Below are 18,856 nucleotides of genomic sequence, written 5' to 3'. Positions count from 1 at the left end.
GTCTGTCCATGGCCTCCTCTACCGTCAAGATGAGGCCACGCGCAGGTCGATGGAGCAATACCTTATCTCCCACCTGGGTAGCCTCCTACCTGCCGGCATGAACATCCAACTCACAGACCTCCGTTGATACCCCTGCCCCCCCCCCCCTTACCCCCATCCCTATATCCCTATCTATTATTTCAGTCTGGTTTTCTTTCTCTCTCTTTTTTCCCCCCTCACTATAATCTCCCCCCAGCCCTACCTTTCTTTCTCTTTTATTTCCCATAATTCTCCACCTTCCCCCTAGCCCATTTCCATCCAACCTATCACTTCCTAGCTCTCTACTTTATCCCTCCCCCCACTTCTTATCCCCCCTTGACCATCCCATGTTACTTCACTCCTGATGAAGGGTTTCGGCCCGAAACGTCGTCACTACCTCCTCCCATAGATGCTGTCTGGCCTGCTGAGTTCTGCCAGCATTTTGTGTTTCTATTTATTTCCAGCATCTGCAGATTCACTCGTGTTGCCTTTGAATTCACATACATTATTTCTAGTTTATATAGGCTGTGTATTTTTACATGTTATTTGGTACGATTTGTTATTTGGTATGATTTGGCAGCTTCATAGCTTAAAGGTTACTGGAGAGGGTGTTTCTGCCGAGAGCACTTGTGTGAGATTTTCGCTACAGTGGACAGTGCTGCAATGATTGCAGAAAAGTATTTCTACTTTATATAGGCTGTGTATTTATCATATCATTCCTGCTTTTACTACATGTTACTGTTATTTTAAGTTTTATGTGTTATTTGGCATGATTTTGTAGGTTATTATTTGGGTCTGCGAACATTCACAAATTTTTCCCATATAAATAAATGGTAATTGCTTCTTCACTTTACTACATTCCAGCTTACAAACCATTTCATAGGAACGCTCTACTTTTGGATGGTGGGGGAAACCTATATTGGTATCCACTCCTAGGTCAACAGTGAGGTCCAAGTTATATTCTATCAGCTACATTGGACAAGTCATATTATTCACAGTCTGAACACCAGACTCTTGGAATGTAACATTCCAAATGTAGTAAAGGCTTACAAAAAAGCTGGATGAACTCAGCAGGTCGGGCAACATCTGTTGAAAGAAGCAGTAAAGGCTGCAATTAAACCTCTTTGAAGAAATACAAACACCCACTTACTCTTGGGAGATCTCTGGTACATAATCACTTCAAGAGGATAAGGAGCATTTGTGTTTGCATTGAGAATCTTCTGGTTTTGTATTGGAAGCACACTGTAACCCAGAGTACGGCATGGAAGGAACATAGTATTTCAGAAATTGCATACTCAAGTGCTCAGTCAAGCATCATCTGTCCCATTTGTGGATAAGTTTGTGGTTCCCATGTTGGCTCCTGTCTCTCCTCAAACCCACAAAACAAAAGTGGATGCAAATAATCCTCGATACTGAAAGACTGTTTAAGAAAGAGGAGACTGAAGAATTTAAGAAAAGTTGTGGAGACTGTGTCTGATTGTACACAGTGCGTAACTTGAGTTTAACTGAAAGGAAAACCTATCACAAAGATGAACTTCATTATGATTTTCCATCCAGCTGCCAAGTATTCAGAGATGCTGTTGCTTTTTGTATTATTTTTTTTCTGTAATGACAAAATGTATGTTTATTTTGGTTCAATTCATGCAAATGTGATACAATTAGGGGTTTAGAGATGACTCACATGCACTCTGTTTCATATTACACAGGGCATGGATGGGATTGATATGGTTGGAAATCCTGGACCAAACGGACGAAAGGTGAGGAAACAAAATGCCAGAAACCAAGCAAATGTTTTATTTTGCTTTCAGTACAAAATTTCATGGTATATGCACACATACATGATCATCTTCCTAAACCATTATTTTTGCATCAGTCTTTCAGTCATCACCCTTGGGGTCTGTGTAATCCCACTTCTTGAAAAAGCAGATTGGGAAATTAAAGTGCACTAGTGGAATTGTATAAATGAAAGTTGTTTTCTTGTACTCTATCAGATTAATTTTAGTGAGTGGTAGATCACATTGATAATCATACACATTTAGAATTCTGTCAGCTGGCATAATACTTCTTTGAATATGTACAAGCACAGTGCAAATATTAGTCCTAATAATGCAATAATCTGCAATGTGTTAGAAGTAATTTGGTTCAATCTGGTCTTCAGCATACATATTTATAATATGCACTAGTGAGTGTACTTATTGTCAGTAATACTTCTGTAATATTAACTAATGCATAACCATGATTGGAGAAAGGAACCATTCCACAAAATACAAGGAGGGGATCTTAAACCCTTCTTCAACTGATGTTTCAGGCTTTTTTTGTGCGTAGATATCCCAGAGTTAATTACACAAGGACTGCAATTTCCCCCTTTAAATCTGGACCATTATTTATAAAGAACATTTGAACAAAATAATGCATTGCTACATATCAAAAGTAATTATACAGAGATTATATACATCACTGGATTAAGTTTTCCAAATATGGACAAGCTTCACAAAAGTTAGCAATTTCCATCTGTGAATCTCGTCTTATGTAAAATGGCTGCTGTTGCATAAGCAGTCTTTGGGGTAATCAACCATGTGTCAGAATGTAAAGTGGATGTCTCTCTTGATTTCTGTTATTATTCATTGCAATGACTGACAAGTTTGTCCATAAAGTCAACATCTATCCTATCCTATTCCATTACAATATATGTAAATATGTATGAAAGTTTAGTGATACATTGCTGTATGAATTTTATTCCATCTGTGTAATCTGATGTTATTATAACAGCATCACATTGATAAGAGTATAACTAGTTGAACAATACAATCTAATTTCTTCCCCTTTCTTATTGTTTAAGGGAGAACCCGGATTCCCTGGTTATCTTGGTCCACAGGTACTTGTTGAAAACATTTATGTTTGTAAAAAGATGTACAGTGTATTTTTTTTAAATTTATAAAGGACATGAGAAAGTTATCTGTGTAAATTGTGTTCTGAATTTTCAGGGACCAGATGGTGACCCTGGAACTCCTGGTGAAAGAGGCCCTAAAGGATCAAGAGGACGCAGGGTATGTCAATTTTTTTGCTTCATGCTTTGAACCTTTTAGGTTTAGTCCCAAATTGTCTTGTATAAGGGAGCTGGCAAATCTAACAAAATAAATGTTTTTAGAAATCCCTCTGAAACGTTAGATGGTGTATGAATTTACCAATGCCTGATATTCTTCCATTTGCTCCCTCTATTCCATCTAAATTGCTGTCCACCCAATTTACCCAATTGCTGTCCACCTGATAGGTAAAACATATAAACGTCTTCACATCTTCCAAATGCAACAAGCCATGCTTCTTTAAAGGAGTTCAGTTGTTGAAACATCTTGTGAAACATCAGGCTTGAGGTAAAATTTCTGACACTTACACTCCAGTTGCTGTTTATCAATAAAGTGTTGTGCCTTGTTAGAGAAGAATAACAAAATTTATACAGAAATGCTCTGACTGATGTTAGCCACTGTCAAAATTATTTCCTGGTTAAGGGCACCTCCCTCTAGGGCCCCTACTCCTTCCCATTTCACCTTGGTCCACTTTCCTCTCCCTATTGGATTCCTTCTTCTTCAAACATGCACCTTCTCCACCCATCACGTCCCAGCTTCTCCCTTCATCCCCCCACCTACTACCTTCACCTTCACCTGGTTTTACCTTTCAGCTTGCCAGCTTACACTCCTCTCCCCCTCATTCTGGCTTCTACTCCCTCCCTTGACGGTCATGATCAAGGATCTTGGCCCAAAATTGACTGTTTATTTCCCTCAATAGGTGCTTCCTGATCTGCTGAGTTCCTCCAACATTTCTCTGCATCTCTTTTATTCCTGGATAAAGCAACCTTAAGAGTTTAAATGCTGTGAAAGTCATCAGAACACAAAATGATTGTGTGAAACTTGGAATATTGATCAAGAAAGAACAATGATTAGATATGTTACACTGATGGAAGCAGAGAGATTTTATAACAAATAAGAATACTTTTTGTTTTGACTGAATAAAGCTTAACATTTCTGTTTAAGGGGGACTCTGGTCAATCTGGTGAGCCTGGAAACCCAGGAGAAGGAGGAGCTCCAGGAACAAGGGTAAGGTACACACTTTGGGATAGAAAACTAGAAGCTTTGTTGCTAAGTTATTTCCAGTGACTGCATGTGAAATCATTCTCACGTATATTTTGCTTATATGCTTATTAATGCTCAGAATAAAAGAAACCACTCTCGTGCCATCACAGATGTCAAAGCAAAGCTAATTGATAATTTAAATACCAGAAGGTCCTAGAGATTTTTTTTGGCAGAATGAGATTTTTCATTCCTTATTTTAGGTGCCTAATCCACTAAATAGTAATATATATGTATTTAACTTTGGTTTTAATCAAACTTTTGGATAATTTTACAGATTTTCATTCTTCCAATTGATTCTGCAAGCCAAGAGAAAAGGTGTTGCAAAAAATAATCTGCTGCTTTTGAAACCTATTTATAAAAAAATCAATGCCGCTGATGGCTATGTTTTTATATAGTAGAGACAGCTGCATTAGAAAGCTCTACTAATTGAATAGGAATAGTAAACATATAAATATATGTTTTTAGTCTGCTCCACCATGATTGGTTCAGTTGACCTCCCTTCAATGAAATATCCTCACAAAGATCTTTTACCAAGACACAAGAACGCTCACGACAGGAAATGCAATGGGGCAACATTCTGAAAAATAATTTGGCTTGACACAGCTGAGATCACAATCTGGAGAAGTTAGGACATTGTGTTTTCTTGGAGAATGAATGAAATGAATCTTCCTTTCAAGTTTATCAAATTTACAAATTGAACTCAACCACATTATAGCAAAAATATGCAAAATGAATTTCCATTACATGATCACAGCTAAAAAGTCAAGGGGCAGATAATTCTGCATCTAATTTATTGAAGTTTGCTCTTAGCTGGATTGCTGTAGTTGCAATGATGACATGTTACCTCATTTATTAAACATATTAAGTGACCTGAACTTGTAGCTATTTGACTATATGGAAAGTTTTCTCTCTATGTGTTCGGAATTAATCAATAGTCAAACATGTTGCTTTTGTATCCAAGAATGAATACACTACTCTTTTTTTCTATTTACGGTGAGGAAGATGATAGGGCAAAATTGCAGTCAATGGGATAAGTTAAAGTGTATAGGGAGTCGAAACTGAAAAGAATGATGAATACAGAACTGAAGGTATTATAGTTTAATGCATGCAGTATACAGAATATGATAGATAATCTTGTAGTCCAGATAGAGATTGGCAGGTATGACACGGGCATCGCTGAGTCATGCCTGAAAGATCACAGTTGGAAGCTTAACATCAAAGGATATACATTGTTTTGAAAGGACTGGCAGGTGGGCGGATGGGAGGTGCAGTGACTCTTGGTAAAAAATAAAATTAAATCCTTACAAAGTGGTGAGATAAGATCAGAAGATGTAGAATCCTTGTGGGAAGAGTTAAGAAACTGGTAGGGTAAAAAGACCCTGATGGAAGTTATATACAGGCATCCAAACAACAGCCAGGATGGGGGCTACAAATTACAAAGGGAGATAGAAAAGGTGTGTAAAAAATGCAATGTTGCAATAGTCATAGAGGTTTTCAATATGCAGATAGATCGGGAAAATCAGGTTGGTGTTAGATCCCAAGAGAGGGAACTTGTAGAATGCCTATCCGATGGTTTTTTTTAAGAGCAGCTTGTGATTGAGCCCACTAGGGGAATGACAATTCTGGACTGGGTGTTATGTAATGACCCAGATTTGATTAGAATCACCCTGCATTTTGAGAAGCTAAAATTGGATGCATCAGTGTTACAGTAGAACAAAGGGAATTACAGAGGCATGAGGGAGGAGCTGGCCAAAGTTGATTGGAAGAGGACACTTGCAGGGTCAATGACAAAACAGAAATTGTTGGATTTTCTGGGAGCAATTCAGAAGGTGCAGGGAAGATACATCCCAAAGTGGACGAAGTATTCTAAAGGGAGAGTGAGGCAACCATGGTAAATCTATAGCAAAAATTAATAGGAAGGAAGAGGATTGGGAAGCTTTTAAAAACCAACAGAAAACCATTGAAAAGTTATAAAAAGAGAAAAGCTGAAATATGAAGGTAAGCTCACCAATAGTATAAAAGAAAATACAAAACTTTTTTCCAAATATGTGAAGAGTAAAAGAGAGAAGAGAGTGGGTAGCAACCATTGGAAATTAACGTGGAGAGGTAGTGATAGGAGACAATACAATGGCAGATAAAGTTAAGTATTTTGCACTTGTCTTCATTGTGGAAGACACTAGCAGAGTGCCAGAAATAAGAAAGTGTCAGGGGGCAGAAATGAGTGCCATTGCTATTACTAAAGAGAAGATACTTGGGAAGCTTAAAACATTAAAAGTCTGATCGTAGATAAGTCACCTGGACCAGATGAACTGCACCCCAGGATCCTAAAATAAGTAGTTGAGGAGATTATGGAAGCATTAGTAATGATCTTTCGAGAATCACTAGATTCTGGAATGGGTCTGGTGGACTGTAAAATTGCAAATGCCATTCCACTCTTCAAGAGGGTAGAGAGGCAGAGAAAGGAAATTATAGGACAGTTAGTCTGACCTCAGTGGTTGGGAAGATGTTGGATTTTTAAGGATGTGCTTTTGGGGTACTTGGAGGCACATGATAAAATAGGCTGAAGTCAGCATTGTTTCCTTAAGGGAAAATCTTGCTTGATGAATCTGTTGGAATTCTTTGAAGAAATAACAAGCAGGATAGACAAAGGAGAATCAATGGATGTTGTGAACTTGGATTATCAGACGGCCTGGACAAGGTGCCACATATGAAGCTGCTTATCAAGTTAAGAGCCAATGGTACTACAGGAAACATACTAGCATAGATAGAGCATTAGTGGATTGCAAGAAGCAAAGAGTGGGAATAAAGAGAGCCTTTTCCAGTTAGCTCCCGTTGACCAATGGTATTCCACAGAGGACTGCTTCTTTTTATGTTGTATGTCAATAATTTGGATAATGGAATTGATGGTTTTGTGGCCAGGTTATCTTTCAGATGATACAAAGATAGGTGGAGGAGGTAGGTAGTATTGACGATGCAACAATGCTGCAGAATGACTTAGACAGATTAGGAAAATTGGCAAATAAGTGGCAGATGGAATACAGTGACAGGAAGTGTGTGGTCATGCACAGTGGTAGAAAAAATAAAAGTATAGACTATTTTCTAAATGGAGAGAAAATTCAAAATCTGAAAAACAAAGGGACTTGAGAGTCCTTATGCATGATTTCCTAAAGGTTAATTTTCAGGTTGAGTTTGCGGTGAGGAAGGCAAATGCAATGTGCATTTCTCATAATCTCATAATGCAATTCATTATGAGAGGACTAGAATATTAAAACAATGATATAATGTTGAGGCTTTATAAGGAGTGTTGTGAGCATTTTGGGGTCCTTTATGTTAAAAGACTGTGCTGACATTGGAAAGGGTTCAAAGGAGGTTCATGCAAGTGATTCCAGGATTGGAAGCTTTATCATTTGAGAAGTGTTTGATGGTACTGGGCCAGTACTCACTGAAATTCAGAAGTATGAGGGGGGATCTCAATGAAACCTATCAAATGTTGAAAGGCCTTGAGAGAGTGGATGTGGAGAGAACATTTTCTATGTTGGGAAGTCTAGGATGAGAGGACATTATATGTTCATGCACGTTGGCCTCAGAATAGAGGGACATCCATTTAGAATGGAGATGAAGAGGAATTTCCTTAGCCAGAAAGTGGTGAATCTGTTCAATTTGTTGCCACAGATGGCTGTGGAGGCCAAGTCATTAGGTATACTTAAGGCACATTTAAAATTGTTGATTGGTCAAGGCATGAAGATTTATGGGGAGAAGGCATGAGAATTGAGCTGACAGGGAAATATATCAGTCCTGATAAAATGGTAAGAGCTTACTCGATGGGCCAAATGGCATAATTCTGGTTCTATGTCTTATGGTCTTATGGTCAGGTGGTGGGTCCTCTCTCCCTACCAAGGAGAAAATTTTTCCAGCTAACAAAGGACTTAAACACAGTTCACACAGCAAACATGAGGAAATCTGCAGATGCTGGAAATTCAAACAACAACACACACAAAATGCTGGTAGAACACAGCAGGCTAGGCAGCATCTATAGGGAGAAGCAATGTCGATGTTTCGGGCCGAGACCCTTTGTCAGGACTAACCGAAAGGAAAGATAGTTAAGTTACTATCTTTCCCTTCGGTTAGTCCTGACGAAGGGTCTCGGCCCGAAACGTCGACATCGCTTCTCCCTAATATCTTTCCTTTCGGTTAGTCCTGACAAAGGGTCTCGGCCCGAAACGTCGACATCGCTTCTCCCTATAGATGCTGCCTAGCCTGCTGTGTTCTACCAGCATTTTGTGTGTGTTGTTGTAAACACAGTTCATTTGTTTTCAGTATAACAAACTTAAATCCAACAAAAACCTTAAAGTACATTTAAAACTCAAATGATTTCTATGTTAAACATTTCCAAATTATAAACCATTTATAAAACACCAACTATTTCCAAAATTGCTAACTTTAATAGTTAAGCTGAAATAGTGACATTTATTGAGAAAGCTCCCTAAACCTAGAATCAAGAGTTCCAAAGTACAGGTACAATTCTTATAAACTAAAACACACACAATACATGTGAACACATTGTCTATTGCAGAAACCAAAGCAGGAGGAATGGATTCTTGTTCACCCCATGTTCCTTTCAGAGTTTCTTGATGTTCCTTTCCTCATTCCTAGGAAGCCTGAACCGCTTTCTGCATTTTATCATTTTTCTCCCACTTAGATGACTTCACACATTTATGATATTTCCTCAGATATCGTTAACACAAATGCTCTAAAAGCATTTTTGGAGAGATAGACATAAGCTTAATGGTCACAGTTTACAAGTAACACTATAAAGCTAACTTCCTTGAATTCATAAACCTTGCAACTACAAATGCATTAGTTACTGATATGCTAAATGGTAGTACATCAGTTCTGCAAGTTTCCTTGAACTAAGCAACGTAAGGGTCAGCTTGTCTGTTTGAAACAACTCAAATTGAACAACATAATGTCTTATATTCTACTCTTGAGCCATAAGAAAGCAATTGTAATGACCAACATCTGCTTATACACAGAAATAACATTTTCTATATACAAACCTTATTTACAAAGCTAAGTTTTAACTTCAAGCTGATTAATGCTTTCCATTTACATTTCAAGAACTGAACTGAAGACTGACTTCCATTTACAACTAGAAGTTAAATGAACTGTTAGTTGGAAGTCTTCTTACATTTGTTTTTGAACTTACAAGTGGCAGCTGTTGTGTTTGGAAAACAAGTTAGTAAACAACCAAGCAGTAAGCATATATCACGACTGATTACTATAAATTGTCCCCTAGTGTTGCAAAATGGCAAAAGAATGAAAAGGAGAGTGCTGTGCATTTGAGCAAGAATAAGGAGGAATTGGACTGTTAGATTGGCTCTGTTTGGAGTCAAATACAGTTACTTCCTGTGTCATGAATGGGTATATGAATCTCTGTTTAAAACAGACATGCTTGAAAGACCTATCAATATTGTAAGGTTAAGGAAAAAAAAATCATAGAATCACCTGCATAGAAAGTCTTATCATCAAAACAGTTATGACAGGAATGCAGAATGAAATGAACCCTTACAGGAAAAAGTGCAGGAGGAGTTGTCATCACGACAACTGTGGGGCTTTATGGATTTGTAACGAATATTGATAGCTAAGCTGAAATAGTGACATTTATTGATAAAAGAAGGGAATGTTAGAAATGGACTTGAAGAAAGCGGGGACAGTGTGGATTTTAGTAATGAATATAATGAATTTCTCCAATTTTCTGTAAATACAGGAAGCAACACCAATTACTGTATCAATGTACTAGAAAAAAAGTAGTCAGAGAAAAGACTTGAGTAGGACTAATGCAGGGACTGCTCAACATATCCTACAAGAAGGAGTTTGGACTCTTGATTTCTTATAGCTACACCTTTGACCTGGAGAAAATGAGTGGAATTGAACAAGCTGTTCCATATAGTAAGTTCAACTGGATAAACTAGGCAGTCTGTTTGGGAGAAGTTAAGGCCCCTACTCGCCTGATGTGAAATGGAGATGCAGTGGGTTCAGATGTCCACATTGAAGTTGAGTTGGTTGGCAGAGGCACCTGAAGAGTAACGGATAAAAGCAGGAGCGATTCAACATCGAATCATAGAGCACTACAGCACCGAAGCAGGTTCTTTGGCCCATCTGGTCTATGCTGGCCTGATTTTCTGCCTAGTCCCATCTTCCTGCATCTAGATCATTGCCCTTCATACCTCTCATCAATGGATCTATCGAAACTTCTGTTAAATTGTACAATTCATCCCACATCTATCTCTTCTGCTGGCAGCTCATTCCACACTCGCACCAGGGTGATGTTCTTCCTCAGACTTACCTTAGATATTTCACCTTTCATCTAAAACCTTGACCTCTAGTCTGTCTCACCCAACCTGATGGGAAAAAGCCTGCATGCATTTACCCTCTCTATATCCGTCATAGTTTTGTATACAGTACCTCTATAAAATACCCCTCATTCTTCTGTGCTCCAGGGAATAGAGTTTTAACCGATCCATCCTATCCTGGTGACTCAGCCACTCAAATAATTTTCTCTGCACTCTTTCAATCTTATTGCTATCATTTCTATAAGTGACCAGAAATGGACACAGTACTCTATAGCTGGACTTACCAAGGTCTTATACAACTTCAACAAAACATTCCAACTCCTGCACTCATACTTTAATTTATAAAGAACAATGTGCCAAAACTCTCTTTATGATTCAATCTGCAACAGTGTGCAAATGCTTTATATACAGTCAGCCCTCCTTATCTATGGATTCCGCATGTGCAGATTCAACCAACCGTGGTGTGGGAAAACCAGGAAGTTCTCTCTCCAGCACTCGTTGTTTGAGCATATACAGACAATTTTTTCTTGTCATTATTCACTAAACAATACAGTATAACAACTACTTACATAGCATCTACAAGGTATTAGGTATTATAAGTAATCTAGAAATGACTTAAAAACCCGGGTTATGAATGAGTTCCTTTCCTGAGTCCGTATTTAAGTCAGATTTGAAGTCGGAACAGGTACATCCGGTATTATCTAGCTTCAGTTAGTCAAACGTTTTTCTTAGTATATAGTACATATTTTACCTATCTATGCATATAAAACACTTAAGAAACATACATATTTAAATAATTAAACCACTGTGTTGCTTAGTAATAATTGTAGCATTCATTGGGGCAGGGCCTTTCACATGCTCCATTAAAATTGTTCCGATCGTTGACCGACTTGTAGCCTAATCCTTTTCCAATAACTGATGGCGTTTCACCTCTCTCAGATCACTTACTTCCACCTTATTTTCAATCATGATCACGATTATTTTCGTGAACAGAAACACCACAGATTCAGAGCTGCGCCGCCGGGTCATAACGACCACCACACTGAACATGTTAAATAAAGTCCAGGGTTCTGCTGGGTCCTAAAGACTACCACACTGAGACAGGTTAAATAAGGGACTTGAGCATCCACAATTTTTGGTATCCATGGGGGGGGGGGGGGGGTCTCAGAACCAATCCCCAGCAGATAAGGAGGGCTGACTGTATACTTTTGCACAGGACTGTAGTCATTTTAATATTGCACTATACTGCTGTCATAAAAAAAACAAATTTCATGACATGTGTGTGACGATAAACCTGATTCTGATATGTCTCTATCATGGACTGAGAGTGTGAGGGGGTCAAGGATACGGAATCAAGGTTGGGAAAAGGGTGAAGGCAACACCAGAGAGACATTTGTAATGATCAATAAACCAAATTTTCATAATCAAATGATCTTGCCTGGTATCTCAGGGCTGCGTGTGTTTGTACCTATGTCAACCCCCACCACTGGTACTTCTTCTCTGCCACCTGTCCCACATCCTTCCTGTGGCACACCATCCTTGTCATTCTCAACATACTTCGCTCCCATCAGATTTACTGATTTGCTCTCTTCTTCACTGACAAATAAAAGACAGAGTTAGGTAACCTAGCTACTATATATCTACGTGCCAAAGACTTTTGCAGAGTACTGTATGTGTGATGTCACTTTCAAGGGACATGGATCTGTACCCCAGGCTCCTTTGTTCTAATCCACACCTCAGTGCCCTGCCATTCACTCTCCAAGTATTATTCTGGATTTCCCTCCCAAACTGCAACACTTCACACTTGAAAACTTTAAATTCCATCTGCCATTTTCAGCTCATTTTCACAGGTGGTGCAGGTCTCTTTGTGAGCTTTAATAGCCTTCTCACCATCCACTATGCCTCCATTCTTGGTGTCATCTGCAAATGTGCTGATCCATTTTACCACACTGTCATCCAAATCATGAATATAGATGACAAACGACAAGAGACACAGCAGCACTCCCTGAGCACATCAATACGCACAGGCCTCCAGTCAGAGGGACAACTGTCTTCTAACATTCTCTGGCTTTTTCCTTGAGGGTAATATAAATCCAATTTACTATTTCATCCTGAATGCCAAGCAACTGAACCTTCTGGACCAGTCTGAGATGTCTCTGACTTCGATATATTATCCAAGAGTCTTTCTTGTCTACAGAACTTCCTGTTTTCTCTCCTGATCTTCTCTTTTCCTCTCTTCGGTTCTAAGCCAAAGAGCCAGACTCTGTGCCTGAGATCTGACTGCTGCAGCTCTCCTTGGTAGGCCATCTTGACGAGAGAGAAAGGATAGAGTCAATGTATGAATAACCCATTTATGTAGGATGTGAGCAGACTGAAACATTATTTCTGCTGGGATTATCCAATTGTTATTGGGGTTGAATGACCATGAGGTTTGAGATTATTGAAAGAAGATCTCATGAGGAAATATGGTCAGTAATCATATGATGGACCCTATGCTGATATAGAGTGGTAGGTGAGGGTGCAGACAGAAGTATGAGGAGATACTTTAGAGCTGATGTTTGCCATAATATAGCAACTCCACCCTTTCCAATACAGATGATAAAGTTGCGGGATTAGTCCTTACAGTGTATGGAATGTACTGCAGGAAAGTTTAAGACCATGCACTTTGGTAGAAGGAATAAAGCCATAGACTACTTTGTAAATGGGGAGAAAATTCAGAAATCAGAGATGCAAAGGTACTTGGAAGTCTTTGCCCAGGATTCCCTAAAGGTTATCTTGCAGGCTGAATCGGTGGTAAAGAAGGCAAATACAATGTTAGCATTCATTTTGAGTGGACTACAATATAAAGGGATGTGACATTGAGGCTTCATAATGCATTGGCCACACTGCAGATGGAATATTGTAAACAGTGTTGGGTCCCTTAGAAAAGGTGTGCTGGCATTGAAGAGGGTCCAGAGGAGGTTCACGAGAATGATACTGGGAAAGTAAGGGTTAATGTATGAGGAGTGTTTGATGGCTTTGGGCCTGTACACACTGGAGTTTAGAAGAATGAGGGGGAATTTAATTGAAACCTCTTAAATACTGAATGGCCTAGATAGAGTGGATGTGGAGAGGATGTTTCCTATAGTGGGGAGTCTAGGATCAGAGGGCACAGCCTTAGAAGAGAAGGATGTCCTTTTATGACAGAGATGAGGAGAAATTTCTTGAGCCAGAGTTTGGTGAATCTGTGGAATTCATTGCCACAGACAGCTCCGGAAGCCAAGTCATTGGGTAGATTTAAAGCGGAGTTGATAGGTTCTTGATTAGTCAGGCCCTCAAAGATTATGGGGAGAAGGCAGAAGAATGGAGTTGAGAGAGATAATAAATCAACTATGATAGAATTGTGCCATAGAGATGGGCCAAATGACCTAATTCTACCCCTATGTCTTGTAAACTTATGTTCTCAGCAAACTACTAAAAGTTCAGAAGGGTTAGGTTAGAGTGAGTACAAGTAGACCATCAAGACAGTCATTGTTGTTTCATTGGCAGTCAGCAATGACGAATGGGGAACTAACCTTGAGGGCAGGCTCTCGTTGGATTGTGAAATTTGGAGATTAAAAATTTTTTTTAAAACTAGAGATATGGTCATGGAGGTAAAGACATTGAACTAAGCATTCGATGTAATGCTGGTCTTGGCATTCATTAAGAGAGGGACAAAAGGAGATAAAACGGAGGCCTCTGCTGAGGACTGATGTAGGTGGATTGTTCGGATGTTCTGAGAAGGCAAGATCTAAAGATGTAGGTAAAATCTGGAAGGAGAAATGGGATTTAGAACAAAGGATGGTGGAAAAAGGTCTAGAGGTGAATTAGCATTCAGTTATTAAAATTAGTATGGAGTTACTCCATGCATGCGTGTATCATGTCTCATGCAAAACTTCAAAAGACTATTTTAATTTTCTGCTGTTTCAGGGTTTGAAAGGATCACAAGGGAAAACATCCATTGGCGTAAGTCATTTCTAAGCATGCTGTGACCTGCAAACTCTTTCCAAAAATATGAATTTTATGATATCCTCTAGATCCAGAATTATTACTTTTTCTTTTACAGTCATGTGAACTCCTGTCATATATTCGAAACAATTGCCGTGAGTACTATAGTTCTTAAATACATTACCATGTTTTTAAAGTAAATTAATTCCTTTTAATTACTACTCAACAGAAGACTTTGAAAAGATATAATTTGACACTTATTCATAATAACTACAGTAATGTCACTAAAGTTTTAAAACACTGAGGCAGAAAAGTGATCAATTTCCCAGATGAATGCATTTAATTTTTGTTTTAGTGGCTTTTGAATGCTCCTTTAAATACAATCCTAAACAATAGAAAAAGACTATTTAGACTATTCCATGACATCAGGCACACAACAGGAATTTTAGCTAGTGTGATCATTTCCCTGTTAACATTTTTCTTATGAGATAATATTAAATGCACTGAATACAACTGGGTAAAATTATTTTTAGATGAAAGCAAAATGTATTTGTTACTAAATTTCATCTCCCTAGGGATGTATTATCTCTAAATTATAATGTAATGTTTATTTTCAAAGGAAGTAATTAGATCTTTTTTCCTTATTTTCCCCTGCCAGCTTGCTGTTCATCAAGTGAGTGTTTCTGCTCTTTTTAAATTTACAATTGCATTATTTTAATTCATTTATCAAGTCATTATACCTCCATTCTAACACAGGGGAATTGCACTGTTGAAAGCCTAAGTTTTCTTGTTCTTGTTGCTTTTTGTGCAGGGTGAGGGGATTTTGAGAGGGTGTTGGTGATCATGTTGCCGTTTGTAGTGTGCAGTGGGGAAGAGGGAAGGTTGCTGTTTCTCTTTGAATCTGACTTCTGTGGTTTTCTTTGTTTCTTGGTTATCTGGAGAAGACAGTTCTCAGAGTTATATACTTCATACATACTTTGATAATAAATTAATGTTTGCACCTTTGAATTTGGACTGACATCCTAAATCTTCAATAACACTGGAATCTCATTTTTGTCGCATTATTTAAAAAAGAGTATAAAAGTTCTGATGATGGAATATTAGAGATCTCAGAATTTAGTAGAAATGAGATTTTTTTTTCCTTGGAGCAAAGAGGGCTGAGAAGAGATTAAGTAGGATATACAAGGTCATACGGCAACACGAGTGAATCTGCAGATGCTGGAAGTAAATAAAAACACAAAATGCTGGCAGAACTCAGCAGGCCAGACAGCATCTATGGGAGGAGGTAGTGACATCGTTTCGGGCCGAAACCCTTCAGCAGGAGTGGCTGTCTCCAGAGATAGAAACAGAAAGATCTAGAAAGGGGAGGGAGGTGTCCGAAATAGACCAGGTGAATTTGAAGGCGGGGTGAAAGTTGGAGGCGAAGTTAATGAAGTCGACGAGCTCAGCATGTGTGCAGGGAAGCAGCGCCGATGCAGTCGTCGATATAACGCAAGAAAAGAGGACAGATACCGGTGTAGACTTGGAACATAGATTGCTCCACATGGCCAACAAAAAGGCAGGCGTAGCTAGGACCCATGCAGGTGCCCATGGCTACACCTTTAGTTTGGTGCAGGAAACCCTCCTGATGAAGAGTTTCGGCCCGAAATGTTGTCACTACCTCCTCCCATAGATGCTGTCTGGCCTGCTGAGTTCTGCCAGCATTTTCTGTTTTTATACAAGGTCATAATGGATTTAAAGAGTACAAGTGGAAAGGAGGCATTTCCATTACTGGTTAGTTCAAGAACCATTTCAAGAGGATAGGGGATCATGAGGCAAAATACTTTCATACAGAGTTGTTATGATTTGAAATGCACTCACTGCGAGAGCAGTAAAAGAAAAAGCATCCAGCACCTTCAAATAATATCGCCAGGTTGGGGAATGCAAGTACACAGTCAATGGGGAGAATTGTGTGAATGTGACTGTGTGGCTTATTCTGCACAGCGTTGACATATTGGGCGGAATCGCCACTTGATCAATGTAACATGATTCTATGATGCTATGAAACTGTTTCAAAGAGAGGATATTTCCCTGTCCAATGTGTTATCTAACTGTTAACTATTTAAATAGCAACATTGTAGTTTATAGGGACAAAAGAACAGAACATGTGGGAAAACCTCAGTAAGTCTATGGAATGAAAAAGAGAGTTAACAATTCACACTCAATTCTGAATGAAAGGTGTATACAACATGGATATTACCTGCCCTGCTCTGTGTTTCTGTTTTCTTCAATGGAAGACTTCCAACATCTGCACTTTTTCTTTGGTTTTTCACCTGCAGTTTTTGGGATCTTGCTTGCAAGTTGCTTGTTGGATTTCCTAGAACAGTGGTGATTACATTTCAGAAGTATTTAATTAGTTTGAAAGCAGTTTTGATGCCATGTAACATGCTACAAAAATACAAGTGTATTTTTATTTTTCTACCTTAAAAGAATGAGCGATTTCTCATTTCAGAAAGCTCTGAGTGCCCTGTTTATCCTCTGGACCTCGTGTTTGCGTTGGATTTGTCATCAGATGTTTCCCCAGCTGAATTTAACAGAATGAAGAGAATAGTGAAAGAATTGGTGCAGGATCTTAAAATAACCAAAGGTACTTGCCCAGAGGGAGCACGTGTGGCAGTTCTTACCTACAGCTCCACACCAAAAATGTTCATACGATTCTCAGAACACAGGAGTGAGGAGAAATTTCTGGAATCACTGCAGGATCTAGCTTATGAGCGGTCAGCTAGAAGGCAGGATATTGGATCAGCAATGAGGTTTGTTGCAAGAAATACTTTCAAGCATACTCGTGGTGGCATTCTTACCAGAAAGGTAGCAGTATTTATTACTAATGGACCATCTGAAGACAAGTCAGCAATCGTGATGGCAGCTCTCGAGTTCAGTGCCTTGGACATCACCCCAGTTGTCATTTCTTTTGCTGATGTCCCTGACATACAGCTTGCCTTCCAGGTAAATGATACTATCTACTATATTTTACAAAGGACGCATTTATTTGTGGTCCCCATCACATTTTCCTGTTTCAGGTTCCTATGCTTGCATCTGTAATACAAATTCCTCTTTCGGTCATTGACCCCATCTGCCAATGGGATCCCAATGTAAGGATGTAAATAAGACCATTAGAACAGTATCAGGCCATTTGGCCTGTCAAGTTTGTTCTGCTATTCCATCATGGCTGATTGATTATCCCTCTCAACCCCAATACCCTGCTTTCTCCCAGTAACATTCGATGCCCTTGCTAATCAAGAACCTGTCAACCTCTGCTTTAAATATACCCAATGACTTGGCTCAGCTGCCTGTGGCATTGAATTCCACAGATTCACCAACCTCTGGCTAAAGAAATTCCTCCTCATCTCTGTTATAAAGGGATGTCCTTCTATTTTGAGGCTATGCCCCCTCGTCTTAGACTCCCCACTATTGGAACTCACTATCGGAAACATTTTCTCCACATCCCTTCTATATAGGCCATTCAATATTAGATATGTTTCAATGTGATCTGTCCCGCCACCCCCATCCCCCATTCTTTAAACTCCAGTGAGTGCAGGACAAAAGCCCCTGAGCCTTCATTTTCAATTTTTTAAATGAAATTTTCCAACAAAGAAAAAGATACAAATCAGAGGAGAAGTTTTAACAAATACATAATACAACAAACGTAGTAGCAGCAAAAGAATATATACTGTCAAGGTCAATTGAATATAATATTAAGCTATTCTAAACACATCCCTCCAAAAATTATTTAACTTTACACAGGACCAAAACATATGAGTTAGAGTAGTTATCTCAGCATTGCATCTGTCACAGATGGGGCTAATATTAGAAAAAATAAGCGCTAATATATCTTTTGACATATGGGCCCTGTGTACTATCTTAAACTGAATTAGGGAGTGATGTGTGCAGATAGATGAATTATTAACTAGATAATAAATTTTACTCCATTAATCATCTGAAAGTGAATGTTGAAGTTCTGTTTCCCAAGTACATTTAACCTTATCATTAGGCATCATATGTGCATTCATTAACTGTTTATATATAGTAGCTGTTAATCGTTTTTGAAATGGTTTAAGCTGAAAAATAGAATAAATCAAATTTGGTGAATAAGCCAATGGATAATTCGGTAAAAAATCACGTAAAAAATTCCTAACTTGTAAATATCTAAAACAATGTGCACTAGATATATCATATTTATCCATTAACTGTGAAAAAGACATTAAACAATGCTCTGAAAACAAATATAAAAAAGTTTTTATTCCCTTAGTTTTCCATATTAAAAAACCTTATCCAGAGTTGATGGTTTAAAGAAAAAGTTAGAATAGATATTACTAGAGAGTACAAAGTTATTTAATTCAAAAAATCTACGAA

At 38.6% G+C, this 18,856-nt stretch overlaps 1 protein-coding gene across 1 annotated transcript in view; it reads left to right on the top strand.

The window, feature by feature from the left end:
* LOC140713931 (collagen alpha-6(VI) chain-like) overlaps positions 1-18,856 on the top strand; it is a 142,859-nt gene that overhangs the window by 81,594 nt on the left and 42,409 nt on the right. The window contains exons 26-32 of the mRNA XM_073024627.1: positions 1,725-1,775; positions 2,858-2,893; positions 3,003-3,065; positions 4,047-4,109; positions 14,447-14,482; positions 14,583-14,619; positions 16,956-17,449. Of these exons, the coding sequence (XP_072880728.1) occupies positions 1,725-1,775; positions 2,858-2,893; positions 3,003-3,065; positions 4,047-4,109; positions 14,447-14,482; positions 14,583-14,619; positions 16,956-17,449 (780 nt within the window). The remainder of the gene's footprint in view (positions 1-1,724; positions 1,776-2,857; positions 2,894-3,002; positions 3,066-4,046; positions 4,110-14,446; positions 14,483-14,582; positions 14,620-16,955; positions 17,450-18,856) is intronic.

The sequence above is a fragment of the Hemitrygon akajei genome, chromosome 20 (genome assembly GCF_048418815.1).
Source record: "Hemitrygon akajei chromosome 20, sHemAka1.3, whole genome shotgun sequence".
In the NCBI taxonomy this organism is placed as follows: domain Eukaryota; kingdom Metazoa; phylum Chordata; class Chondrichthyes; order Myliobatiformes; family Dasyatidae; genus Hemitrygon; species Hemitrygon akajei.
This window is presented reverse-complemented; position numbering and strand designations above follow the sequence as displayed.